The 24,452-nt window shown below is 44.5% G+C and overlaps 1 protein-coding gene across 1 annotated transcript in view; it reads right to left on the bottom strand.

The window, feature by feature from the left end:
* Positions 1-24,452, bottom strand: part of LOC117346176 (vomeronasal type-2 receptor 26-like) — an 81,548-nt gene that overhangs the window by 35,985 nt on the left and 21,111 nt on the right. The window contains exon 4 of the mRNA XM_033915578.1: positions 3,428-3,652. Within this exon, the coding sequence (XP_033771469.1) occupies positions 3,428-3,652 (225 nt within the window). The remainder of the gene's footprint in view (positions 1-3,427; positions 3,653-24,452) is intronic.

Below are 24,452 nucleotides of genomic sequence, written 5' to 3'. Positions count from 1 at the left end.
ATGAGGCTCACCTCTGAAGAGGCTCACTGTATCTGTAATAGAAGTGAATGGGAGAACCAGGAGCGCATATCCCTGCTCATCAGAGTGGGGATGTGGAAGCCTGTGGCTGCTCCCACTGTCAACGGTGCACATGGAGGATCACTCAGTCATGGTAAGTATTACTGTTTTTTTGGGTTCCTCTCCACAGTGTCCCTTTAATGAAGGTTTATTATTAGATACATAGATCTTCTATATTAGTGATTGCAAATTTAGGACCTACTCAACCTTTTTTTGGCTCATCGGCTAGTGTTAGTGTTTGTGCGGCCCCAGAAAAATTTTTGCGGCCAATGCGGCCCAGGGAAGTCAAAAGGTTGGACACCCCTGCTTTAATACCATTCCACCTTCGCTAAAGAAAGAAGTACGCTTGGTGACCAGAGCCACCAAAGAACCCACATTTGGAGAAACAATGCACTGGTTAAGCTATTCATCCACTGGATAGGGCTTTGACATAGCTCTTGCCACTCTTAGAGGCCCTTCCGGTGCCTCCCCAGTGATCTGTGAGCATTTTTGCAATGACCTAATATGAATTTAAGAGAGGAAAAAGGCTTGAGTCTTATTGGTTACAGACCCAGAAAAACCTCTCAGATTTTAGTTAGGTGTTAATAGGCAACCTCAATAACGGCACCAAGTGACAACTAACTAGTCCACCGTTTCTATAATCTGGTCCTTATAGATGCTGCAAGTAACAGAATTCAGCTGCAAGAGTGATTAGAGGTATTCATCAGCATGAACATGTCAATCCTTTATTGGTTAAGTTACATTGGCTTCTGATATCACGGAGAGTCCAGTTCAAGATAGTTGGGTTGGTGTTTAAGAGCCTTCAGCATTTATTGCCGAAAGCAATGCTAGATTTTATTACACCATATGAGCCTATTCGGTCGTTATGATTAGAATCATGACAATTCCTGGAGGTGCCCTCTTTGTAGTATATTACCAAAGGGACTATTTGTTCTAGGCTTTTTAGTGTGGTAGGGTTGCAAAATTGGAATTCTATGCTTGATATTACCGTATTTTCACGTAGATAACACGCACCCGTGTAAAACGCGCACAAGGGTATAGCGCGCGGGAAACCTAAATATATGTAAAAAAAATTTTGTATACCGCGCACACCCATATACCGCGCATGGTGCCCCGACTCTCCCGTCGCTGCCCGACTCTCCTTTCACCCGCCCCGACTCTCCTCTGGCCACCCCGACTCTCTTTTCGCCCGCCCCGACTCTCCTCTCCCTCTTGAAGTCCTGTCCCCACCCTGAAAGCCTGATGTCCCCCCGACATCCGATTCACCCTCCCCCACAGGACCACTCGCACCCCCACCCCGAAGGACCGCTCGCACGCACCCGCACCTGAACCTGCACCCCCACCCCGAAGGACCGCTCGCATGCACTCCCACCCGCACCCGCACACCCACCCTGAAGGACCGCTCGCACCCCCACAGCCTCCCGACCCCCCTTGCCCCCATCATGTAGAAGCTCCTACTGTGTCCTGCTGCTTCCTCTTGGCGGTCCCGGCCCTTCTGTGAGCCCTGCGCCTACGCTGCTTCCTCTCCGGCGGTTTGTAAAATCGTGTATAACGCGCGCGTTATATGCGTGAAAATACGGTATTCATCAGATCCCACATCTTTTTCAGAAGGCTTTTAGTACTACCTACTGTTTTACTCTAATTTTTACTGCAAGGTTTTGATATGTACCTGTCATTTGTTTATTAATTTATTTGTGTGTATATTGTAACCCACATAGATTGGTGTGATATGCGGATAAAAAATTTTTTAAATTAAAAACAAATAGTGCTAGCATACTTTATGGTGTTGGGAGCTGCCTGTTTAGTTTGTGTTAGTGATGTGATGTGGGCAGCTCATAATAGAAATTGAGTTTGGTTTTTGAAATTATTAGTATCTAAATAGAAATTATGTTTATGGTTTTTCTATACTGGCAGGCTTATGTACTTTTTTATATGTGTCTAGATTTATTAATTTTTCACATATTCAGGAATGTTATATATGGTTAATAAATGTTTAATGGTTTTATAATTGTCTTTTTAATACAAGTTTCTTAATTTGTACACTATTTATATTAACAAATTGTTTGTTTTATTTTATTATAAGCTGTGGATATAGCCGCTGACACAGCCCTTGTGTGGGCATGCTTTGTGTTTTTCAGTTCCAAAATTTTTAATTGAAATTTTATATAACATACAATAAAGCAGGAGAAACAAATTGAACAAATTGTTCATAACATTATTAACACAAAGCTTAGGATATTAAGAGACAAAATTATTGAAATAAACTCTCTCTCCCCACCCACCCACCCAATCCATTTGCAGACAGTGAAAAACTAACATCTATCCATCCATCCATACCTACACACACACATCTCCATTCTCTCAATACACTTCAATTGTTATCTGCACTTTTAGGTCCTTTTACTAAGGTGTGTTAGCCATTTTAGCACGCACTAAAAATTAGCATGCACTATATGTTAAGGTATACTAAGGCATCCATTATATCCTATGGGTGCATTAGCATGCCTTACCACGCGTTAACATTTACCTTGCGCTAAAATGGCTAACGCACCTTAGTAAAAGAAGCCCTTTGTGTTATGTTGGCATAGTGAATAAAATTTTAGCAAGAAATATTGCCTGATCTGTTGTTGTCATTCCTGCCATATTTTATCTTGTCATTCTTCTGCTCAGTGTGTTGTTTTTTTTTATATTATGAATGTTACATCACTCTCATAAGCACATAAGCATTGCCTCTGCCGAGTCAGAGCATAGGTCCATCGTGCCCAGCAGTCCGCTCCCACAACGGCCCCCCCAGGTCAATGACCTATAAGTGATCTATTACTCTAAAGCATTTTGTACTGTATAGTAACCCTCTAATTGTACCCCTCGATCCCCTCTTCCTTCAGGAACTTGTCCAATCCCATTTTGAAACCCAAAGTCATTCTCTGCTCTACCACCTCCTCTGGAAGTGCATTCCAGGTGTCCACCACCCTATGAGTGAAGAAGAACTTCCTAGCATTTGTTCTGAACCTGTCTCCCTTCAATTTTTTTTGAGTGCCCTCTAGTTTTTGTTGCCCCTGCCAGTCTGAAGAATCGGTCCCTCTCTATATCCTTAATAATCTTATAAGTTTCTATCATATCCCCTCTAAGTCTCCGTTTTTCCATGGGAAAGAGCCCCAGCTTCTCTAGCCTCTCAGCATATGAAAGGTTTTCCATGCCCTTTATCATTTTTGTTGCTCATCTCTGGACCCTCTCGAGTATCGCCATATCCTTCTTAAGGTACGGCGACCAGTACTGAATGCAGTACTCCAGATGCGGTCGCACCATCGCCCTATAAAGCGGGAGGATAACTTCCTTGGTTCTGGTAGTGAAACCATTGGATACCTCTCACCTGGATAAATGTAGCTTTCCACCCTTTCTCTTTTTCATTGATTATGAAATCCTCCCCAGGGGGAGCATAAGGTTTATAACTTCCAATTATAATGTTCCTTAATTCATTGGGCAGAAAGATCAGATTACTAATATGGTATTCAATAGGTAGGTCTCCATTTTCATCAAAAGAGATCTGTTCACCCAGCACGTTCTTAAAGTGAACATTCCTCAGATAACGATGAAGCTAAAGAATAAAGGACACAGTTTCAGGAATATCCTGAATAGCCAAGTTTCCTTTTGTTTATATATTTGTTTAAGAAAATTTATAATCTGCAAGTCTAATGTTTACTTACATGGCATAATTAAAAACACAATAACACTGCTATTCAGACTGATTTAACTAGTCAGCGATGGTCACTAACTGGTTAAATCACAGCTTGTTATCCCTGCTGAATATTAACAGTTGCCCTCAGAGACATGGTAAGGGTAGGAGGTACCTGGGGCAGTGGGCCCCTCCATACTCTGCTCCTTCTGTGACCCCTGCTATTTCTCAGCCCCCCACTCCACACTTGCACTCTCCCTTCCCCCATACCTTTAAATCTTTGCCAGCGCAAGTGGCTTCTGCAGCATGCTCCTCACACCAGCATTGAATTTCCCTCTGACGTCAGATCTGGAAGTGATTCAGAGGAGAACCAGGCTAGCACGAGCAACAGGCAGAAGTTCTGGAGAGGTGCCAGCACTCCCATTGACACAGTGCCAGGGAAGTCCACATCTCCTCCCCTTACTACGCCACTGGTTACCCTGTAACAGCAAACTGGTTTAAAAAGGTTATAAGGAGCACCTACAAAGACTAAAACTTGACTTCAGGAATGGATGTCATTTCAAAAGACCTTCTTCAAAGTCCAGGCCAGATGGATCTCTTGTATTAAAGAAGGCAGAGCCAAGACCAAAGGACAGCAAGCAGTGGTGTGCAGTCAGGGCTTTCAGGGGATTCACCCTACCCCTTAAAGGCCCTGAGGTCACTGCTCTGAATTTGATTGGCTGAGCAGGCAACAAGCAGAAGCTGCTCAGCCAATCAAATTCAGATCAGTACTGTCAAAGCCTTCTGGGGATTCAAAGAATATCCAGCCCAAGAGCCCTGCTTTTTTTCAGTTTACTTTTTGTTTGATGCAGTGTGACTGGTTGAGTAGGCTGCCTACTGAACAAATCAAACTGCATCAAGCAAAATGTAAACAATACACAATAAAAGAACGGGCTGTAGAGCTAGGGATTCTCTGAACCACGTGAAGGACCTGACAATACTGATCTGAATTTGATTGGCTGAATCACTAAATTTTTGAAAGTCATTACCACATGCCACGGACAGCCAGAGCATGAGCATACTTACAGAATAGTGTAAGCTATGTTTCAACTTCATTTAGCTGCTGATCTATGGCAGTCATATGTCTGGGCACCTCCACTAATATTCTATAATATAACTTGGGCATCTGGATTCTGTTAGAGAATAGGCTCCTATTATGTGGCTTCAGGTTATAAAAATGAAGGCACTCATGAGCAGAGAGACAAGATGGCGTCTGGAGCAGGACGCTGAGAGGAGCACTCCCATCTCTAAGTTTTAATTTTTCGTTAAAAACCTTTTTGGAAACTCATTTTTATGCTGAAGAGAAGGGGGAAACAGAGGGGTGTCCCTCCACCTACCTCTGGATCCTCGACGCCAAGACAGACTGTAATTACTGACTTTACAGTCCAACCTTCCATGTCGGGCGATTCTGCTGTTGCTGCGAGCGGGAAGCTCACAGCCTGGACAGCGAGATGTCTCTCTCGCTGAGCCCGCGAGGACCGCACACCCCTCCCAAACCCGGGGAATTGTCGGCGGAGCAGAGCATGCAGGAGGGCTCCCCTGGAGTAAGGAGAGAGGCACGTTCGTTTGCCGCGATTAACCCGGAAGTGGTTACAACTACACTGACCTCAGTGTCGGAGGTGCAGCGTTCAGGGAGTGAGGAGCCTCTGTCAGCGAATGGTAGTGAGGTTGTAGGAGCCCAGAGTCTTTCTCTTGGGGCAAAAACTACAGAAAATCTGGCTGCTATCTCCTCCTTCAAGCCGTTGGTGAGACCACAGGCAGTAACACTGGATTCCATCTGGACTGCAATAGAGAATCTACACCTGGTATGCACTAACTTTGTTTCTATTACTTTGAATTCTACCACTAGGATAAGTTCTTTAGAGACTTCTATTCAACAACATCAAGTGGATCTTAAAAATTTAGAAAAAGTAACAACCAAGACTAAGAATTTGCTTACTAAACAAATGTCAGACAAAATGATGATCTTGAGGAAGATTGAAAACTTAGAAAACCAACAAAAAAATTTGAATTTGAGAATCCTTAACTTTCCGGTTGCTAAGTTTATGCCGCCTCAAGAACTGTTTAAGAATTTCATGTTAACTGTATTAAATATCCCAGAAGCAAGTCTTCCTCCGACACAAAGAATTTATTATTTAAAACAAATGCAAAAGGAAAAAGTAGTGGAAACTGAAAAAACACAATTGGATGTTTCAGCCATTTTGCAATCATCTGATATTGAAATTCAGGGGCGGGCAACATTATTAGTCTCTTTGGTATTCCTACAAGATAAAGAAATGTTGTTGAAATTGTATTTTAATTTGAAACAGGTCACCTATTTAGGTGAAAGGATATATATATTTCCGGATGTCTCTAAATGGACACAATCTAGGAGGAAAGAATTTTTGATTTATCGATCAAAGGTGATTGCTTTGGGGGCAGTGTTCCAGTTAAGATTTCCCTGTAAATGCTTTGTCTCCTATTAAGGGAGTAAATATATTTTTTTTGAACCTGCCCAATTAGGTTTTTTCCTGGAGGGTAAAGGAATCTCTAAACAGTCCGAATGAAACAGGTTATTAATGCGGTATTAATTAATGGATAGGATAACATCTTACCTGCTCTATTTCCTAATTTGTGATTTTCATGGGTATATGTTCCCCTTTCCCGAGAGGCTTTATTTAATATTGTCTCTTCTCCTCTAATTGTGGACTGTATTTGATGACTGTTTTCATTGTTTATTTTTTGATTCATAGTTTTTTAACTAAGTAAGATATATCATTTTTGTATTTCCTTTAACATCTTGTAATATGGGATGTAATAAAATGATAAATAAATAAATAAATTAAAAAAAATGAAGGCACTCATATAGAATTATCTACTCAGGGGCAGATTCTATAAACAGCTTCCCATTTGTAGGCGTCCTAGTGCTGTCTAACCAGCCAATCGGGATGCACTTTTTAAAAAAGTGTAGGCATCTGTTGCAGTTGCAGGGAGACACATCAGGACACTTAAGCTCACCCAAGGCTGGGCATGGGCGCAGTTTTACCCAGAAGTGGCTTTGGGCGAGCTTTAGCAGCCCTAGGTATCTCCTACGGCTGTGATAGATGCCTGAAATTTAGGCCAACAAAATGCTGACCTACATTTCAAATATCTTGAAAAACTTTTTTCTTGTTTCTTTTTTCCCCTTTAATATCTTACTACATAATAAAAATATAAGTGAATGTGAAAGCTCAGATCCAACAACCACACTCTAGTGAAAGATCACGGAGCCAGTTGTAAATGAGACTATCACAGCTAATCACTGTCTCATTCCACCGCATACAGACTTCACTTTCAAATGCTAATAAAACAGCCTGTATTTATCTGAAGCGGTGGAGTTGCTGGGATACGTCCCACAATTGCTCCGGTCCAATAACTAAAAGAAAACAGAAGATGCTGCTGTCTCAAACTTCCCTCGACCCCCCAACTCGAGTTTCACGAATTGGAGCTTCTTCAGGAGGGGACACCAATAGCGGGATTCCCACCCGAGCTAACTGGCAGAACTAGTTTATAAGGGTTTCTCAATAAGTATTTAACTACATTTCAGATAAACATGGCTGCTGAGCTGAACACAGCAAGGGAATCACCCTGCCATGATCAGCTTATTGGCAGGGACAGCAGCAGCAGGAAACCCCCCTGAGACTATCCACGGCAAGAATGATGCCCAATCCTTCCTGCATCCACCCCAAACATCACCCCAACTCTCCAGCAGCAGCAGAAGGGATACTAAATCCAGTGGCGTACCTAGGGTATGTGGCACCCGGGGCCCATCATTTTTTGACACCCCCCCCTATGTAAAAAAATATTTTTTGTAATGACCATGAAACAGAATAAATGGTCAGAATAGAAACAGGCAGTGAAAATTTTCTTATATTCCAAACATAACATAACATAAATTATGTCTGAATTGTCATGACATCAGAAGTACATATGGAGTAGTTGCAGGTGATGCTTGGGACAGTTCTGATTGTGTTAGTTCGGTTTTATGTGTTTTTTGAATAGAAGGGTTTTTATTTCTTTTTGAAGGTTTTGCAGTCTGTGGTCGATGTCAATTGGTTGTAGAGTTGGGGGTCGAGTGTTGCAGCTCGAATGGCTAGGAGGTTGTCGAACAGTTTTTTCTTTTGACGTTTTTGGTTGGAGGGTGTGTGAATGGTGCGTGAGTTCTCCTATGTCTGTTTGAAGTGGATTGAATTATTTAGCTGAAGAAATTAGTTACCCCCTCATCCCACACACATTAATTCTCTTCCATTTTTGTTCCCATTATAAAAAACACTGATAAGTTCCCAGAAAAAAAATACATTAAAATAAGAAGTGAAAACAAAGGCCCCTACAGATGAGAACATAACATAAGAATAGCCTAACTGGGTCAGACCAATGGTCCATCATGCCCAGTAGCCCATTCTCATGGTAGCCAATCCAGGACACTAATACCTGGTCAAAACCCAAAGAGTAGCAACATTCCATGCTACCGATCCAGGGCAAGCAGACACTTCCCCCACTTTTTTTTTTTTGGCCTTTTTTTTTTTTTTGGCCTTTTTATTTTCCTTACCTCCCTAATGTTTTTTCCTTTTATGTACTCTTTAAATAAAAATTGTATTTCTTCCCCACTTTCCCACTGTTTCTAGTTTTCTTCTTGTCCTAAGGATGTTACCCTTGTACGTTTAGAATATTATGTATAAGTTAGTTTTGTTTATTAAATTCTGTTTTTATTTTTGTAAAACGCTTTGAAATTGGAAAAGCGTTTAATCAAACAATTTGAAACTTGAAACTTGATGTCTTAATAACAGATTATGGACTTTTCCTCCAGGAATTTGTCCAAATCTTTCTTAAAACCAGCTACACTATCTGCTTTTACCATAACTTCTGGCCACTTCATTTTTAAGTTTAGATCTTTCCTTTCAAACAGAGACCTTGCTAGATGTCAAATACAGCACAAGGTAACTTCACATGGACTTAGCTGTGCAGGAAATGTGAATCTCCTCATACACCCACCATATAGTGCAAAAATGTGCAAAGGTCTGTTTTTTTCTTTCAATCACTACATAGCCTAATGCCACACAAGCAGCGCTGTTACAAACATATTCTGTAGGTCAGTGCTAAGGATAACAAAGTTTCCTTCCTTGGACCAGAAGGAGATAAATCACTGGAAGAGATCCCAAAACAACACCCAAAGACCCACTCAGTGTGTGAACCAGTTGAGTGGAGTGGACTAACTGGGGGGTGGAAATGGGCCCGGAGTTTGCTCAGCAGATTTTCCCAGACCACCTCTTCCTCTCAACACATTGACACGCTGCCACCATCACCACTAGGAACACCTCACTGGGTAGGCCAGCTATGCATACACTTTATAAAACACATTATTATATTTTCTTATAAAGCACATATTTTAACTGAACTCTCTGACATCCTCAGCCTTTCCATTCACAAAAATAGAAGGAAGAAAAGTTCCCATTTCCTGCTGTCTCATGTCCCCGGCCTATACAATATTTTTTTTCTGCAGATCCTTCAAAAGTCTGACCAAATCCTCGTTTCACTTGCATTATAAAGTACTGAGGATGCCACACAAGAGAAGACGACCTCACAGCCAATAAGGGAGAAAAAGCAGGAAGGGACAACTCAGACACAGGAGGGGACGACCACACAGCAAACAAGGGTGATAACACAGGAGCAGTAAAGGATACCGTAATTGAAACTACAGGGTCGGCCAAGAGTAGAAGGTCCAAAAAGGTATCACGAAGGGAACTTAGATGTATGTATACGAATGCTAGAAGTCTAGGTAACAAAATGGGGGAACTAGAGACAATAGCAAGACATGACATATTGTATATCATTGGCATAACAGAAACATGGTGGAATGAAGAAAACAAATGGGACATAGTACTACAGGGATACAAACTGTATAGAAGAGATCGAGTAGGGCAGAAAGGTGGAGGTATTGCTCTATATGTTAAGGAGGGAATAGATTCTGTTGAAATGGTTACAACAGAAATGAAAGAGAAGCTTGAGTCACTCTGGATCAAAATTCCTGGTCAATATGGCGCAGATACGAAAATTGGCCTTTACTATCGTCCCCCAGGACAGGTGGAGGAAACTGACTCAGAAATGATGGAGGAAATCAAACAAGAATGCAAGACAGGCAATATAATTATATTGGGAGACTTCAATTTCCCAGGGATAGACTGGAAACTAGCAACCTCCAACTGCGGCAAGGAGGCCAAGTTCCTGGAGGTGCTAGGGGATTGCTTCCTGGAACAAATGGTAAAAGAGCCGACAAGAGGCAACGCCACCTTGGACTTGGTCCTAAATGGCCTCACGGGACCGATAACAGAAGTGGAAGTTATGGTTCCACTGGGAACGAGTGATCACAATGTAATCAACTTTAAACTTGACATCGGGAAAGGGAAACATGCCAAAACCTTAACCACCACCTTGAACTTTAAAAAGGGTAAATACGATCGCATGAGAGCCATGGTAGAAAAACGACTCGAGAAGATGGTGGACAAACTTGAAACGGTAGATCAGGCATGGTCCCTACTGAAAAATACTATCACAGAAGCACAAGATCTCTACATTCCGTGGATTTCCAAAGATCGGAGAACAAAGAGCAAAAGAGAACCGGCATGGCTTACCATACAGGTGAAGGAAGCCATAAAAGAAAAGAAGGACTCTTTCAAAAAATGGAAATGCATAAAGACAACCGAAGCCTGGAACAAACATAAAGATGATCAGAAGAAATGTCACAAGGCGGTGAGGGATGCAAAACAGGAATATGAGGAAAAAATAGCCCAGGAGGCCAAAAACTTCAAGCCCTTCTTTAGATACGTGAAAGGGAAAAAACCTGCAAAAGAGGGAGTGGGACCCCTGGACGACCAGGGAAGAAAAGGGTACATCAAGGAAGATAAACAAATCGCAGACAAACTAAATTCCTTCTTTGCGTCCGTCTTTACGAAGGAGGACACCTCAACAATACCTGAAGCGGAGAAAGTGTTTGCAGGAGAAATAGAAGACAGCCTCACCACAGTTGAAGTGGACTTAGACCAGATATACTATCAGATCGACAAACTTAAAAGTGACAAATCCCCTGGACCGGATGGAATTCACCCGAGAGTCTTAAAGGAATTGAAGGTTGAAATCGGAGAGTTATTGCAAAAACTTACAAACCTGACAATCAGAACTGGACAGATACCGGACGACTGGAGGATAGCGAACGTCACCCCAATTTTCAAAAAAGGACCGAGAGGGGAACCGGGCAACTATAGACCTGTGAGTCTTACGTCGGTCCCCGGCAAGATGGTTGAAGCACTGATCAAGGATAGAATAGTCCGGCACTTGGACGCACACGACTTGATGAAACCCAGTCAACATGGATTCAGGAAAGGGAAATCATGTTTGACGAATTTACTCCAATTTTTTGAGACCGTGAACGAGCAAATTGATAGTGGGAAGCCAGTGGACATAATATACTTGGACTTCCAGAAAGCGTTCGACAAAGTTCCACACGAAAGACTTCTCAGGAAACTACAAAGCCATGGCATAGAGGGGGATATACAAAGATGGATAGGCAAATGGCTGGAAAACCGAAAACAGAGAGTGGGCATAAATGGGAAGTTCTCCGACTGGGAGAAAGTGACTAGTGGTGTACCCCAGGGCTCGGTACTTGGGCCGATCCTTTTTAATATTTATATCAATGACCTGGAGGAAGGAACATGCAGTGAGATCATCAAGTTTGCAGACGATACAAAACTATGCCGGGCGATCAGATCGCAGGAGGATAGAGAGAAACTCCAGAGCGACTTGTGTCGGTTAGAAACATGGGCGGAGAAATGGCAGATGAAGTTCAATGTGGAGAAATGCAAGGTAATGCATTTAGGCAATAAAAATAAGGAATACGAGTATACAATGTCAGGTGCAACTCTGGGGAAGAGTGAACAAGAAAAGGACCTGGGTGTACTGATAGATAGGACCCTGAAGCCGTCGGCACAATGCGCGGCAGCGGCAAAGAAGGCAAATAGAATGTTGGGCATGATAAAGAAAGGAATCTCGAGTAGATCAGAGAAAGTTATAATGCCGCTTTATAGGGCAATGGTCAGACCACACTTGGAATACTGCGTCCAACATTGGTCTCCCTACCTAAAGAAGGATATAAAACTGCTGGAGAGGGTGCAGAGACGAGCAACAAAACTGGTGAAGGGTATGGAGAAACTGGAATACGAGGACAGACTTATAACACTAGGATTGTTCTCCCTTGAGAAAAGGAGACTGCGTGGGGATATGATCGAGACCTTCAAAATACTGAAAGGAATCGACAAAATAGAGCAGAGAAGATTATTTACATTGTCCAATTTGACACGGACTAGAGGACATGTAATGAAGCTAAGGGGGGACAGGTTCAGGACTAATGTCAGGAAGTTCTGCTTCACTCAGAGAGTGGTTGACACCTGGAATGCCCTCCCAGAGGAGATTATTGCGGAATCGACCGTCCTAGGCTTCAAGAGCAAACTAGATGCATATCTCCTTAAGAGAGGCATATAAGGATATGGTGGACTATAAATTACTCCAGGTGTACACCTGGCAGGGCCTCCGCGTGTGCGGATCGCCGGACTTGATGGACCGAAGGTCTGATCCGGAGATGGCAGTTCTTATGTTCTTATGTTATGTTCTTATCTCTCCCCAATCCCAGGTCCTAAAGTCTAAGACAGTAGCGCAAACTAATGCTGCCAGATTCAGGAAAAAATTTTTTGATTCGATTCAGCCTAATTGAATTGGTTTTTCAATTCGATTTTCCTGCCCAGTTGGGTGATTTTTTTCAAAACTCCTGGTGGGTTTTATAGCTTTTTCACCCCCTTTGGCTTCTCCTAACCACACTGGCGCTGTGGTGTAAATAAAATAAAGAAACAAAAAGGACTTTTCCTCTCTCTGTTAAATCCTAGCTCACGTTTGCAGTCCAACACCAGCTCTAGCAGGATACACATTTCAAATCTGACATATTATAATCACAAAACAGAAAATAAAATTAATTTTTCTACCTTTTGTTGTCTGGTTATATTTCAAATCTTGTTGGTCCAAGGCTCTGGTTTTCTTCTGATAACTTGGGGTCTCCTTCTTTCTTCTTTCTGCATGCTAACCATCCATCTGCCAACTTTGTCCTCCCTTTCCATTTCCCTTCCCTCCCCAGGAAGTCTGGTATCTTTCCTTTTTTTCATCTCCCTCCACAGATCCACCTTTTCTTAACTACCCTTTCATCCGGCATCTCTCCCTCCTTCCCCACCACCCGAGTCCACCATCTCTCCCTTTCTTTTCCCAATTACCCTCCTATCCAGTATCTCTATCCCTCCTCCACACCATCCCTTGTGTCCAATTTCTCTCCCTTTCTGTTCCTTCCCTCCCTAAATCCCATGGTCCATCATCTCTCTCCCTCTCCTCTATTTTCAGACCCATTATTTCTTCCCCCCCCCAAAGTTTGGCATATGCACGTCTCTTTGAACACCCCCTTCCTTCCGTGTACTTCTAAATCATGGTCCCCCCCAAAGGCCTGTCCCCCCTTAAAGGTCTGCCTGTCCCCCCTTGAAGGTCTGTCCCATCCCCTTGTAGGCCTGTCCCCCCCTTGAAGGAGTGCCTGCCTGTCCCCCCCTTGAAGGTCTGCACCCCCCGAAGGCCTGTACCTCCCCGAAGGCCTGTCCCCCAATATGAAATCGTTAGTGCAGAAACCACGAATGGGGAGGGGGAAGTGTATTCTGTAATGACATCAGAATCCTTCTGAAGAAAATTGGTCTTTTAGAATATAGCCTAAGTGAGTGGTGTCTTTTTATCGACAGTTCAAATCATAGTTTGAAATGTGTTCTTTTAAATAATGGCAACAAATATGGTTCTATTCTGATTGGTCACTCCACCAGGATGAAAGAAGAGTACAAGGCCATCTCTTCAGTCTTGGAAAAGATAAATTACCAAGAACATCAATGGGTGATTTATGTATACTTAAAGATAGTTAATTTTCTTCTTGGCAACAAAGTGGCTATACAAAGTAACCTTTCTTTTTATGCCTTACTGCAAAAAAAGATTGGCTTCCGAGGGAATTTATGGTGGCTGGAGGACAAAATGTAATCAATGAATCTTTGGTGGCACAAGATAGAATCCTATTGCTACCACAACATATAAAGTCAAATCTGATGAAACAATTTGTAAAGGCTTTGAATAAAGATGGTTCATGCATTCAGGACAGGATTAATTTCTCAAGGGCCCCTAGGCACACAAGTCAACTAGGCCCCCTGCCCTACCCTGCCCCCAACCTCTACCCCACACAACCACTCACCTCCCCACCATGCCCCAGCCCCTGTCCCATCCCCAATTTATTTATCCATTTTCTTATTTACTTATTTATTTCTTTTATTTTAAAATTCAAACAAACAAAGATTACCATACCAGTGCCAGTGTACCATTTTTCTTCTATACAACCTCCAAATATCTCTGAACAAATATAGAAACATAGAAACATAGAAACATAGAAAGATGACGGCAGATAAGGGCCATAGCCCATCAAGTCTGCCCACACTATTTACCCACCCTCTTAAATCTACTGACCCCCTAAAGAATAATTGTAATTATACTGTCACTCTACTTACCCGCTCATTCAGTCCTAGTGACCCTATCCCTTGGCATGACCTCGTAGGGATCCCACATAGGTATCCCATTTGTTCTTGAAGTCTGAGATGCTGCGTGCCTCGACCACCTGCACTGGAAGCTCGTTCCAATGCTCAATCACTCTCTCCGTGAAGAAGTACTTCCTGGTGTCTCCACGGAACTTCCCTCCCCTGAGCTTAAGCGGATGTCCTCTTGTGGTCGAGGGTCCCCTGAGAAGAAAGATATCATCTTCCACCTCTACCCGTCCCGTGATGTACTTAAATGTCTCAATCATGTCTCCCCTCTCCCTACGCTCCTCGAGAGTGTAGAGCTGCAATTTGCTCAGTCTTTCTTCGTACGGGAGACCCTTTAGCCCCGAGACCATCCTGGTAGCCATCCGCTGAACCGATTCAACTCTGAGCACATCCTTACGGTAATGCGGCCTCCAGAATTGAACACAGTATTCCAGATGCGGTCTCACCATGGCTCTGTACAGTGGCATCATGACTTCAGGTTTCCTGTTGACGAAGCTTCTCTTGATACAGCCTATCATTTGCCGTGCTTTAGATGCAGCCTTCTCCACTTGAGTGGATGCTTTCATGTCCGCACTGATGATTACTCCTAAGTCTCGTTCTGCCGTGGTCCTGGCTAAAGTTTCTCCATTCAGGGTGTAAGTTCTGCAAGGATTTCCGTTGCCGAGATGCATGACCTTACATTTCTTGGCATTGAAGCCCAGCTGCCAGATCAAGGACCAACTTTCTAAAGTATGCAGGTCTTGCTCCATAGCATCCTGAAGATTAAAGCCGTTTACTACATTGCATAGTTTGGCGTCATCAGCGAATAAGGTTACCTTGCCTTGGAGCCCTTGAGTCAGATCCCTAATGAATATGTTGAAGAGGAGTGGGCCCAGGACCGAACCCTGTGGCACTCCGCTGGTCACCTCTGACATTTTAGAAAGGGTACCGTTGACCACCACCCTCTGAAGTCTGCCACTAAGCCAATCTTTAACCCATGCAGTTAGAGTCTCTCCTAATCCCATAGATTTCATCTTGTTCAGCAGCCTGCGGTGTGGGACGCTGTCAAACGCTTTGCTGAAGTCCAGGTACACGACGTCCAGGGACTCTCCTGAGTCTAGTCTTCTTGTTACCCAGTCAAAGAAGCTTATTAGATTGGACTGGCATGACCTACCCTTGGTGAATCCATGTTGGCTGGGATCCCGGAGATTTCCCTCGTTCAGGATCGTATCTAATTTATACTTAATTAGTGTTTCCATGAGTTTGCACGCTATTGAGGTGAGGCTTACCGGTCTATAGTTCGCAGCCTCAGCCTTGCAACCCTTTTTATGTAGAGGAACGACGTTGGCTGTTTTCCAGTCCAACGGAACTTTCCCCGTACTTAGTGAGAGATTGAAGAGCACTGCCAACGGTTCTGCCAGGACATCTCTCAATTCTCTGAGCACTCTTGGGTGTAAATTGTCCGGTCCCATGGCCTTGTTTACCTTTAGCCTTGCCAGTTCGTTGTAGACGTCCCCAGGAGTGAACTCAAAGTTCTGAAACGGGTCATTCACGTCTTGTATTATCATCAACTGTGGTCCGTGTCCCGGTGCTTCGCAGGTGAAGACTGAGCAGAAATATTCATTTAGTAGTTCTGCTTTTTCTGAATCCGCCACCGCGTAGTTTCCGTCCGGTTGTCTAAGGCGTACTATACCGTCTGTGTTCCTTTTCCTATCGCTGATATACCTAAAGAAGGATTTGTCCCCTTTTTTAATGTTTTTTGCCAGAGTTTCTTCCACTCGACGTTTGGCCTCCCTAACTGCTGTTTTGACCGCTGCCGATCTGGTCTTATATTCTACTTTAGTTTCTCTTCTCTGGGTGCGTTTGTAGGAAAGAAATGCTTTTTTCTTCTCCTTAATGAGGAGTGAGATCTCTTCAGTGAACCATTGGGGTTTGTTGTTTCTTTGCCGTTTATCTACTGATTTTATGTAGCGATTAGTTGCTTCGTGTATGGATGATTTCAGGTACGACCACATAGTTTCCACATTGCCGGTCTCTGCTTGGTCCTGTAACGTCTGATGAACGTGATCTCCCATACGTGCGAAGTCGGCGCCCCGAAAGTTGAGCACCTTTGTTTTTGTAATTGATTTAGGGGATCCTTTCCCAATGTTGAACCATACCATGTTATGGTCGCTGGAGGCTAGCGTATCTCCTACCGAGACCTCTGAGATGCTTTCCCCGTTTGTGAGTACCAGGTCTAGGATCGTCTGGGCCCTAGTGGGCTCCGTTACCATCTGTCTGAGATGTACTCCTTTTATGGAGTTCAGAAGCCTCCTGCTGCTGCTGGTTGCTGCTGAAAATGTGTTCCAGTCTGCGTCAGGCATGTTGAAGTCCCCTAGCAGCACAGTGTCACCCCGTAGAGTTATATTCTCTATGTCTTCAATTAATTCTGCGTCCATGTTTTCCGGTTGTCTTGGAGGTCTGTATACCACACCAAGATACAGGCATTTTTTACTACCTCGTGCCAGGTTAACCCAGAGGGACTCCCCGGTATACTTGACATCAGTGATCCTGGTAGTTTTGATGTCTTCCTTAATGTATAGTGCTACCCCTCCACCTAACCTGCCCTCTCTGTCCTGACGAAGTAGATTGTACCCCGGTATAGCCATATCCCACCCATGTGCGTCAGTGAACCAAGTCTCGGATATTGCCACCACGTCTAGGTTGGCATCCCTTATTTCAGTTTCTAGTTCTAGAATTTTATTGCCTAAATCCCCCCTTCCATCCTAGAGGAAGAGATCTTCAGCTGGCAGGGCTTTGGGAAGCCTACCAATTTATATATTGCATTTGGGTAGGAGGCATGGGGCACAAACATTTAGTGCCCGTCATTTTATTGGACTAATACATTTCTCAATTAGCTTTCAGAGGCTAAAACCTCTTTCTTCAGGTCAGTAAATCATATTAAGAACATAAGAACATAAGAAGTTGCCTCCACCGGGATCAGACCAGAGGTCCATCGCACCCAGCGGTCCGCACCCGCGGCGGCCCTTCAGGTCCATGACCTGTCAAGTGTTCCCTGCCCTAAAAAAACCTATCCTTACTTCTATCTGTATCCCTCAATCCCCTTTTCCTTCAAGAATTTATCCAAACCTTCTTTGAATCCCTGTAGTGTCTTCTGCCCCACCACTACCTCCGGGAGTGCGTTCCATGTGTCCACCACTCTCTGGGTGAAGAAGAACTTCCTGGCATTGGTTCTAAACCTATCCCCTTTCAGTTTCTCCGAGTGCCCCCTTGTACTTGTTGTTCCCCACAGTCTGAAGAATCTGTCCCTGTCTACCTTATCTATGCCTTTCAGGATCTTGAAAGTTTGTATCATGTCTCCTCTAAGTCTCCTCTTTTCCAGGGAGAACAGCCCCAGCTGTTCTAGCCTGTCGGCATATGAAAGGTTTTCCATACCTCTTACCATTTTCGTCGCTCTTCTCTGGACCCCCTCAAGCAATGCTATGTCCTTCTTGAGGTACGGCGACCAATACTGGACACAGTACTCCAAATGCGGGCGCACCATTGCACGGTACAGTGGCATGATGACTTCCTTTGTCCTGGTCGTGATACCCTTCTTGATGATACCCAGCATTCTGTTTGCTTTCTTTGAGGCTGTCGCGCATTGTGCTGATGCTTTCATTGTTGTATCCACCAGCACACCCAGGTCTCTTTCAAGGGTACTCACATCTAGCAATGTTCCCCCCATTGTATAGCTGAACATCGGGTTCTTTTTCCCAACATGCATGACCTTGCATTTCTCTATATTAAAACGCATCTGCCACTTTTTGGCCCACTCTTCCAGCTTCGTTAGGTCCCTTTGCAGGTTTTCACAGTCTTCCGTGGTTCTAACCCTGCTGCAGAGTTTGGTGTCATCTGCAAATTTGATAACCTCACATTTCGTCCCTGTCTCCAGATCGTCTATAAATATATTGAACAGGAGCGGTCCCAACACCGACCCCTGCGGAACTCCGCTCGTGACCCGTTGCCAGTCTGAGTATTGGCCCTTCACTCCAACCCTCTGTTTTCTGCCCGCCAACCAGTGTTTAATCCATCGGTATACATCCCCCTCCACTCCGTGGTTCCACAGCTTCCTAAGCAGCCGTTCGTGGGGTACCTTGTCGAAAGCTTTTTGGAAGTCGAGGTAAATTATGTCTATGGGTTCCCCTTTGTCTATCTGGCTGTTTATTCCCTCAAAGAAATGTAGTAAGTTTGTGAGGCAAGACCTTCCCTTGCAGAAGCCATGTTGGCTCTCCCTCAGCTGCCCATTTTTTTCCATGTGCTCGCAGATGCTGTCCTTAATAAGTGCTTCCATCATCTTACCCGGAACCGAAGTCAAGCTCACCGGCCTGTAATTTCCCGGGTCTCCTCTTGATCCTTTCTTAAAGATAGGCGTGACATTTGCTATTTTCCAGTCCTCCGGGATCTCCCCAGTTTTCAATGATAGATTACATATTTGCTGGAGTGTTTCCGCTATTTCCTTTCTCAGTTCTTTTAGTACCCTTGGGTGGATTCCATCCGGGCCCGGTGATTTGTCGCTTTTTAATCTATCTATCTGTCGTAGGACGTCCTCATGGCTTACTTCTATTTGCTCCAGCTTTTCATCTAGATCCCCACTTATAATCTCCTCAGGTTCTGGTACATTGGATGTGTCCTCGCTCGTGAAGACCGACGAGAAAAACTTGTTTAACCTGTCTGCTACCTCTTTTTCCTCTCTTACCACTCCCTTTCTGGTTCCATCATCCAACGGTCCCACTTCCTCCCTTGCCGGTTGCCTCCCCTTCACATACCTAAAGAACGGTTTGAAGTTTCTCGCCTCCCCAGCCAGCTTCTCTTCGTATTCTCTTTTTGCTTCCCTAACCACTCGGTGGCACTCTTTCTTGTGTTTTTTGTGTTCCTTCCGGTTTTCCTCAGTTTGGTCCTTTTTCCATTTTCTGAATGATGATCTCTTGTCGCTTATCGCCTTCTTCACTTCCTTTGTTATCCACACCTTGTTTTTTGTTTGGTTCTGTTTGCGCCCTTTCCTAAACCTGGGGATGTACATGTTTTGTGCTTTTTGCACCGTGTTCTTGAGTAGGGACCAGGCTTTCTCTACGGTCTCCATCTTCCGTGAGCTGTTTCTGAGTTTATGTCTCACCATTTTCCTCATAGCTTCGTAGTTCCCTTTTCTGAAGTTGAGTGCCATCGCTGTGGTTCTCTTCACTTTTGATGTTCCCATTTCTAGTTTGTACTGGATCATGTTGTGATCACTGTTTCCTAGTGGCCCTACTACTACCACCTCCTTTGCGGGGCCCCCTAGACCGTTGAGGATTAGGTCAAGAGTGGTATCTCCTCGTGTCGGTTCCTGGACCAGCTGCTCCAAGAAGCAATATTGCTGTTACAGTATCCCATCCTGACCTGAGGAAAGGAGTTATGGTCTCTGAATTAGTAAAAAATGTATTAAAATTAATCCAATAAACAGGTTCAACTTATTTCCATTTTCTATTAATAAACAATTATCAATACAGCTATAATAAAACTTTATCCTACAACAAAAATAAATAAAATATAATTTTTTTTACCTTTGTTGTCTGGTTTCTGTTTTTCTCATCTTCTCATCATTCTCTTCCTACCATCCACTGTCTTCCCTCTGCCTCTTCCATATGGCATCTGCTTTCTTTCAATGCTTCTTCCAGAAACTGTCTTCCTCTCCCCATTGGTGTGGCAGCCATCTACTTCTCTCCGCTCCCCTATGGTGTGGCATCTGTCTTCTTCCCTTCCATCTCACCCTCCTTCCCTCCCAGCAGATTTTAGCATCTCTCTCTATCCTCCTTTCATCCCCTCAGATATGGTATCTCTCTCCTTCGTCCTTCTTCCAGGTCTGGTATCTGTCTCCTCCCCTTCATCACTGCTCTGGCATCTCTCTCTCCACTCCCTTTCTCCTGTTCTTCCCTGGTCTTCCTTCTCAATTTATTTTCTGCCTCTGTCTAAATTCTTTCTTACTATTCAGTCCTCAATTTCCCCCTTTCATTGTGTCTACCTTGCTATCTTTCCCTCACCCCTTCCAGTATCTAACTCTATCCTCTTCCCCAATCAAGCATGTGCCCTTTTTTCTTTCTCCTCTCCATTTTCTTCCAGTATCTGTCCTATAACCCACCTTCCATTCAATGTCTGTCCCCCTCCCCTATACTTCCATTCAGTGTCTGTCCCCCTCTCTCTACCCCTTCCATCTACTGTTCACCCTGTCTCCCCCTTCCATCTACTGCCCTCTCTGCCCTTTTCATCCAGTGTCCGCCCACTCTCTCTCTTCCATATGGCATTTTCCCTCTTTCTATGTCCTTTCAATAAACTGTCTGTCCTGTGCTCCTTCTCTCCTTTGTACATGATTCATTTCAGCTTCACCCCCCTCTCCATTTTTCTGTCTCCACCCTTTCCCCTATGCTCTGGCATCTCTCTCTTCTCCTTTCCTTCCTTCTCATTCAACCCATGGCCTGACATCACTCTCCTTTTCTTCTCTTCTATCTCTCCCTCCCCCTTCATGCTCTGGCATCTTCTCTCCTTCCTTTCCCTTTCGTCTGGCATCTGTCTCCTTAGTCTCCCTTTCCAACCCCCATGCCCTCACATCTTTAGCTCGCCTTCCCTTCTATCTCTCCCTCCCCCTCCATTATCTGGCATTTTCTCTCCTTCCTTTCTCTCTCTCCCTCCTTCCTTCCCCCTGCATGGTCTGGTATCTCCTTTCCTTCCCCTCCCTCTCATGGTCTTGGCATCTCTCTTTCTTCTCCTTTCCTTTTCCTGGTCTTCCTTCTCCTTCCTTCCCTCGCTTGCCCCAATTAGGTGCATCAGCATTTCAATCCTCCCACCCCCATTGGGTGCATCAGCTTTGTTCTTCCCACCCTTCCCCCATTGGGTGCATAATCATTTTTCTCTCCCCTCCCTCCATTGGGTGCATCAATATCCCCCCAACTGCATCAGCATTTCTCTCCCCCATCCCCCCACCATTTGGTGCATCAGCATTCCCCCTCCCCTCAATTGTCTGCCTGGTAAGGTCAGCTTCCCTCTCTCCCTCCCACTCCCTCACTGCCCTCTCACGCGTGGTGTCAGCAGACAGGACTCGAACTCCTCGCGGCATGAAACTCTTCTTTGATTTGTGGTCAAATTCATTTGAGTGTTAGCATACTTCGTATATCATCATTTGTGACTTTTAAGACTTCTGAGGCAGGCCTGATGGCTGAAACATGCACATGTCGAGTCAATGTGTCATTTTGATGTTTGAACAATAAAGATCTTCATATCACCAAATAAATTGAAGGACACTTTTTAGTGCACATCATTCTCTTATGGACAATTCCACTCAGGTTGCTGTATATTTGTGTTTGTAGTGGTGTTTTTTCCCCTGTTTTTTTTCTTTATTCTTGAAAAAAAACATCCACAATAAGGGATTTTTGAGAATGGCCTACCTATATGTTCAGCAGTTTAATTGCCCAGACCAAAAAATCGCCCTAGTCTCAAACGCCCAAAACAAGACCTTTAAGGTGCAGGAAGGGACAGTCCTTTGCCTTAAAGCATGATTCTCTAAACAATGCCAGTTAGAGAATCCTGGAACCATCCCCCCCTCCACAACGATCACAGCAGGAGGGATGCCCAGTCCCTCCTGCCCGAAACCACCGCGATCGATCACGCTGTTGCAGGAGGGATGCTCAGTCCCTTCTGCCAGACAACTCCTCCCAACACCTGCATGATCAATCATGCTGTTCACAGGCAGGAGGGATGCCCAATCCCTCCTGCTAGACAACCCACCCCCTGAAACTCTGCCAGACCATGCAGACCACCTCCATAGACCCAACCCATGTGGATCCCACCTAACTACACCTTTTAGTGATGGCAAGCTGGATGGGTCCTTCTGGTCGGCAGGCCTGCCTTTCTCTGAATGGTTGTCCTGCCCCTTCCTGGTGCATTGTGGTATGCATCAGGGAGGGTTCAAGGGCCTGATTGGCCCAGTCACCTAAAGCCCCATCCATAGGAGGGGCCTTAGGTACCTGGGACAACCGTAATCTTAGGTTGACCCATGTACCTCATGCCTCTCCTATGAGTGGGGCTTAGGCACCTGGGCCAATCAGACCCTAGGCCCTTCCCCTGTGCATCTCACAATGCACTGGTAAGGGGCAGGCACACCATTCACAGGGAGATGGGCCTGCCAGTTGTAAAGAGGGAGGACTCGTCCAGCTGGCCATCACCAAAAGGTTAAGGGGTGGGCGTAGAGGTGGGGATGGAGGGGGGACCATGGGCTGGGCTGCACAGTCCAGCAGGGATTCAGGGGGTTGTCTGTGCATCCTTCCTGCTGGTGAACAGCCTGATCTATCACACAGGTGTTAGAGGAAGTTGTCCGGCAGGAGGGACTGGGCATCCCTCCTGACGGTGAACAGCGTGATCAATCACATGGATTTTTGGAAGATTGTGGTGGCTTCAGGCAGGAAGGACTGTGCATCCCTCATGCTGGGGAACATTTGAGAGGGTTGCGGAATCACGACAGGAGAGATTGGGTATATCTTCTGCTGCGATCATTACGGGTGTGGAGTGATGGGTTGCCTAGGCTGCTGAGTTGATCGCGGCAGCCGCGATCAGCTCAGCAGCCCGATTCTTAACTTATACCTGTTTGGACTTGCTCTAAGTCAAAACATAGAAGTTTTTTGGTTATGGCTGTCATACAACTAATTCCAGGTTGGCCTACCTCCCGCCCTATCCACTCCTTGAAAAACACCCCTTTTCACTCTAGGCATACAGAGGCAAAGTAAAGGCCTAAGCTGGTTTTAGATACATCTAAAACCAGTTTTGATTATCGGTTCTGAGACAACCTGTCTTTTTGATCATCCAAATACTAGCTTAGGCCGGTTTTAGGACATTTTTATTATTATTATTATGAGCCCCATAGAACTGCCATCTCCGGATCAGACCATCGGTCCATCGAGTCCGGCGATCTGCACATGTGGAGGCCAAGCTAGGTGTACACCTGGCATAATTCTAGTCATCCATATCCCTCTATGGCTCTCGTAAGGAGATGTGCATCTAGTTTGCTTTTAAATCCAGGAATGGTGGATTCCACAATAACATCCTCTGGGAGAGCATTCCAGGTTTCCACCACTCGTTGCGTGAAGCAGAACTTCCTGATATTTGTCCTGGACTTGTCCCCCCCTTAGCTTCATTCCATGTCCTCTTGTCCGTGTCACATTGGACATTGTAAATAATTTTCTTTCCTACTCTATCTTGTTGATTCCTTTCAGTATTTTGAAAGTCTCGATCATATCCCCTTGCAGTCTCCTCTTCTCAAGGGAGAACAATCCCAGTCTCTTCAGTCATTCCTCGTATTCCAAGTTCTCAATACCCTTTTATTAGCTTCGTTGCTTATCTCTGCACCCTCTCCATCAGTTTTATATCTTTCTTTAGGTTGGGAGACCAATGTTGGACACAGTATTCCAAGTGTGGTCTGACCATTGCTCTATAAAACAGCATTATAATTTTCTCCGATCTACTCATGATTCCTTTCTTTATCATGCCTAACATTATATTTGCTTTCTTTGCCACTGCCGCGCATTGTGCTGACGGTTTCAGGGTCCTATCTATCAGTACACCCAGGTTCTTTCCTTGTTTGCTCTTACCCAGAGTTGCACCTGACATTCTATACTTGTGTTCCTTATTCTTTCTGCCTAAATGCATTACTTTGCACTTTTCCACATTAAACTTCATCTGCCATTTCTCCGCCCATTTCTCTAACTGACACAAGTTACTCTGGAGTTCCACGCTATCCTTCTGTGATCTGATTGCCCAGCATAGCTTTGTGTCGTCTGAAAACTTGATGATCTTACTGGATGTTCCTTCTTCTAGGTCACTGATGAAAATATTAAATAAGATGGGCCCAAGTACCGAGCCCTGGGGCACACCGCTAGTCACTTTCTCCCAGTCAGAGAACTTCCCATTTATGCCCACTCTCTGCTTTCTGTTCTCCAGCCATTTGCCTATCCATCTTAGTATATCTCCCTCTA

This window comes from Geotrypetes seraphini, chromosome 12 (assembly GCF_902459505.1).
Source record: "Geotrypetes seraphini chromosome 12, aGeoSer1.1, whole genome shotgun sequence".
In the NCBI taxonomy this organism is placed as follows: domain Eukaryota; kingdom Metazoa; phylum Chordata; class Amphibia; order Gymnophiona; family Dermophiidae; genus Geotrypetes; species Geotrypetes seraphini.
This window is presented reverse-complemented; position numbering and strand designations above follow the sequence as displayed.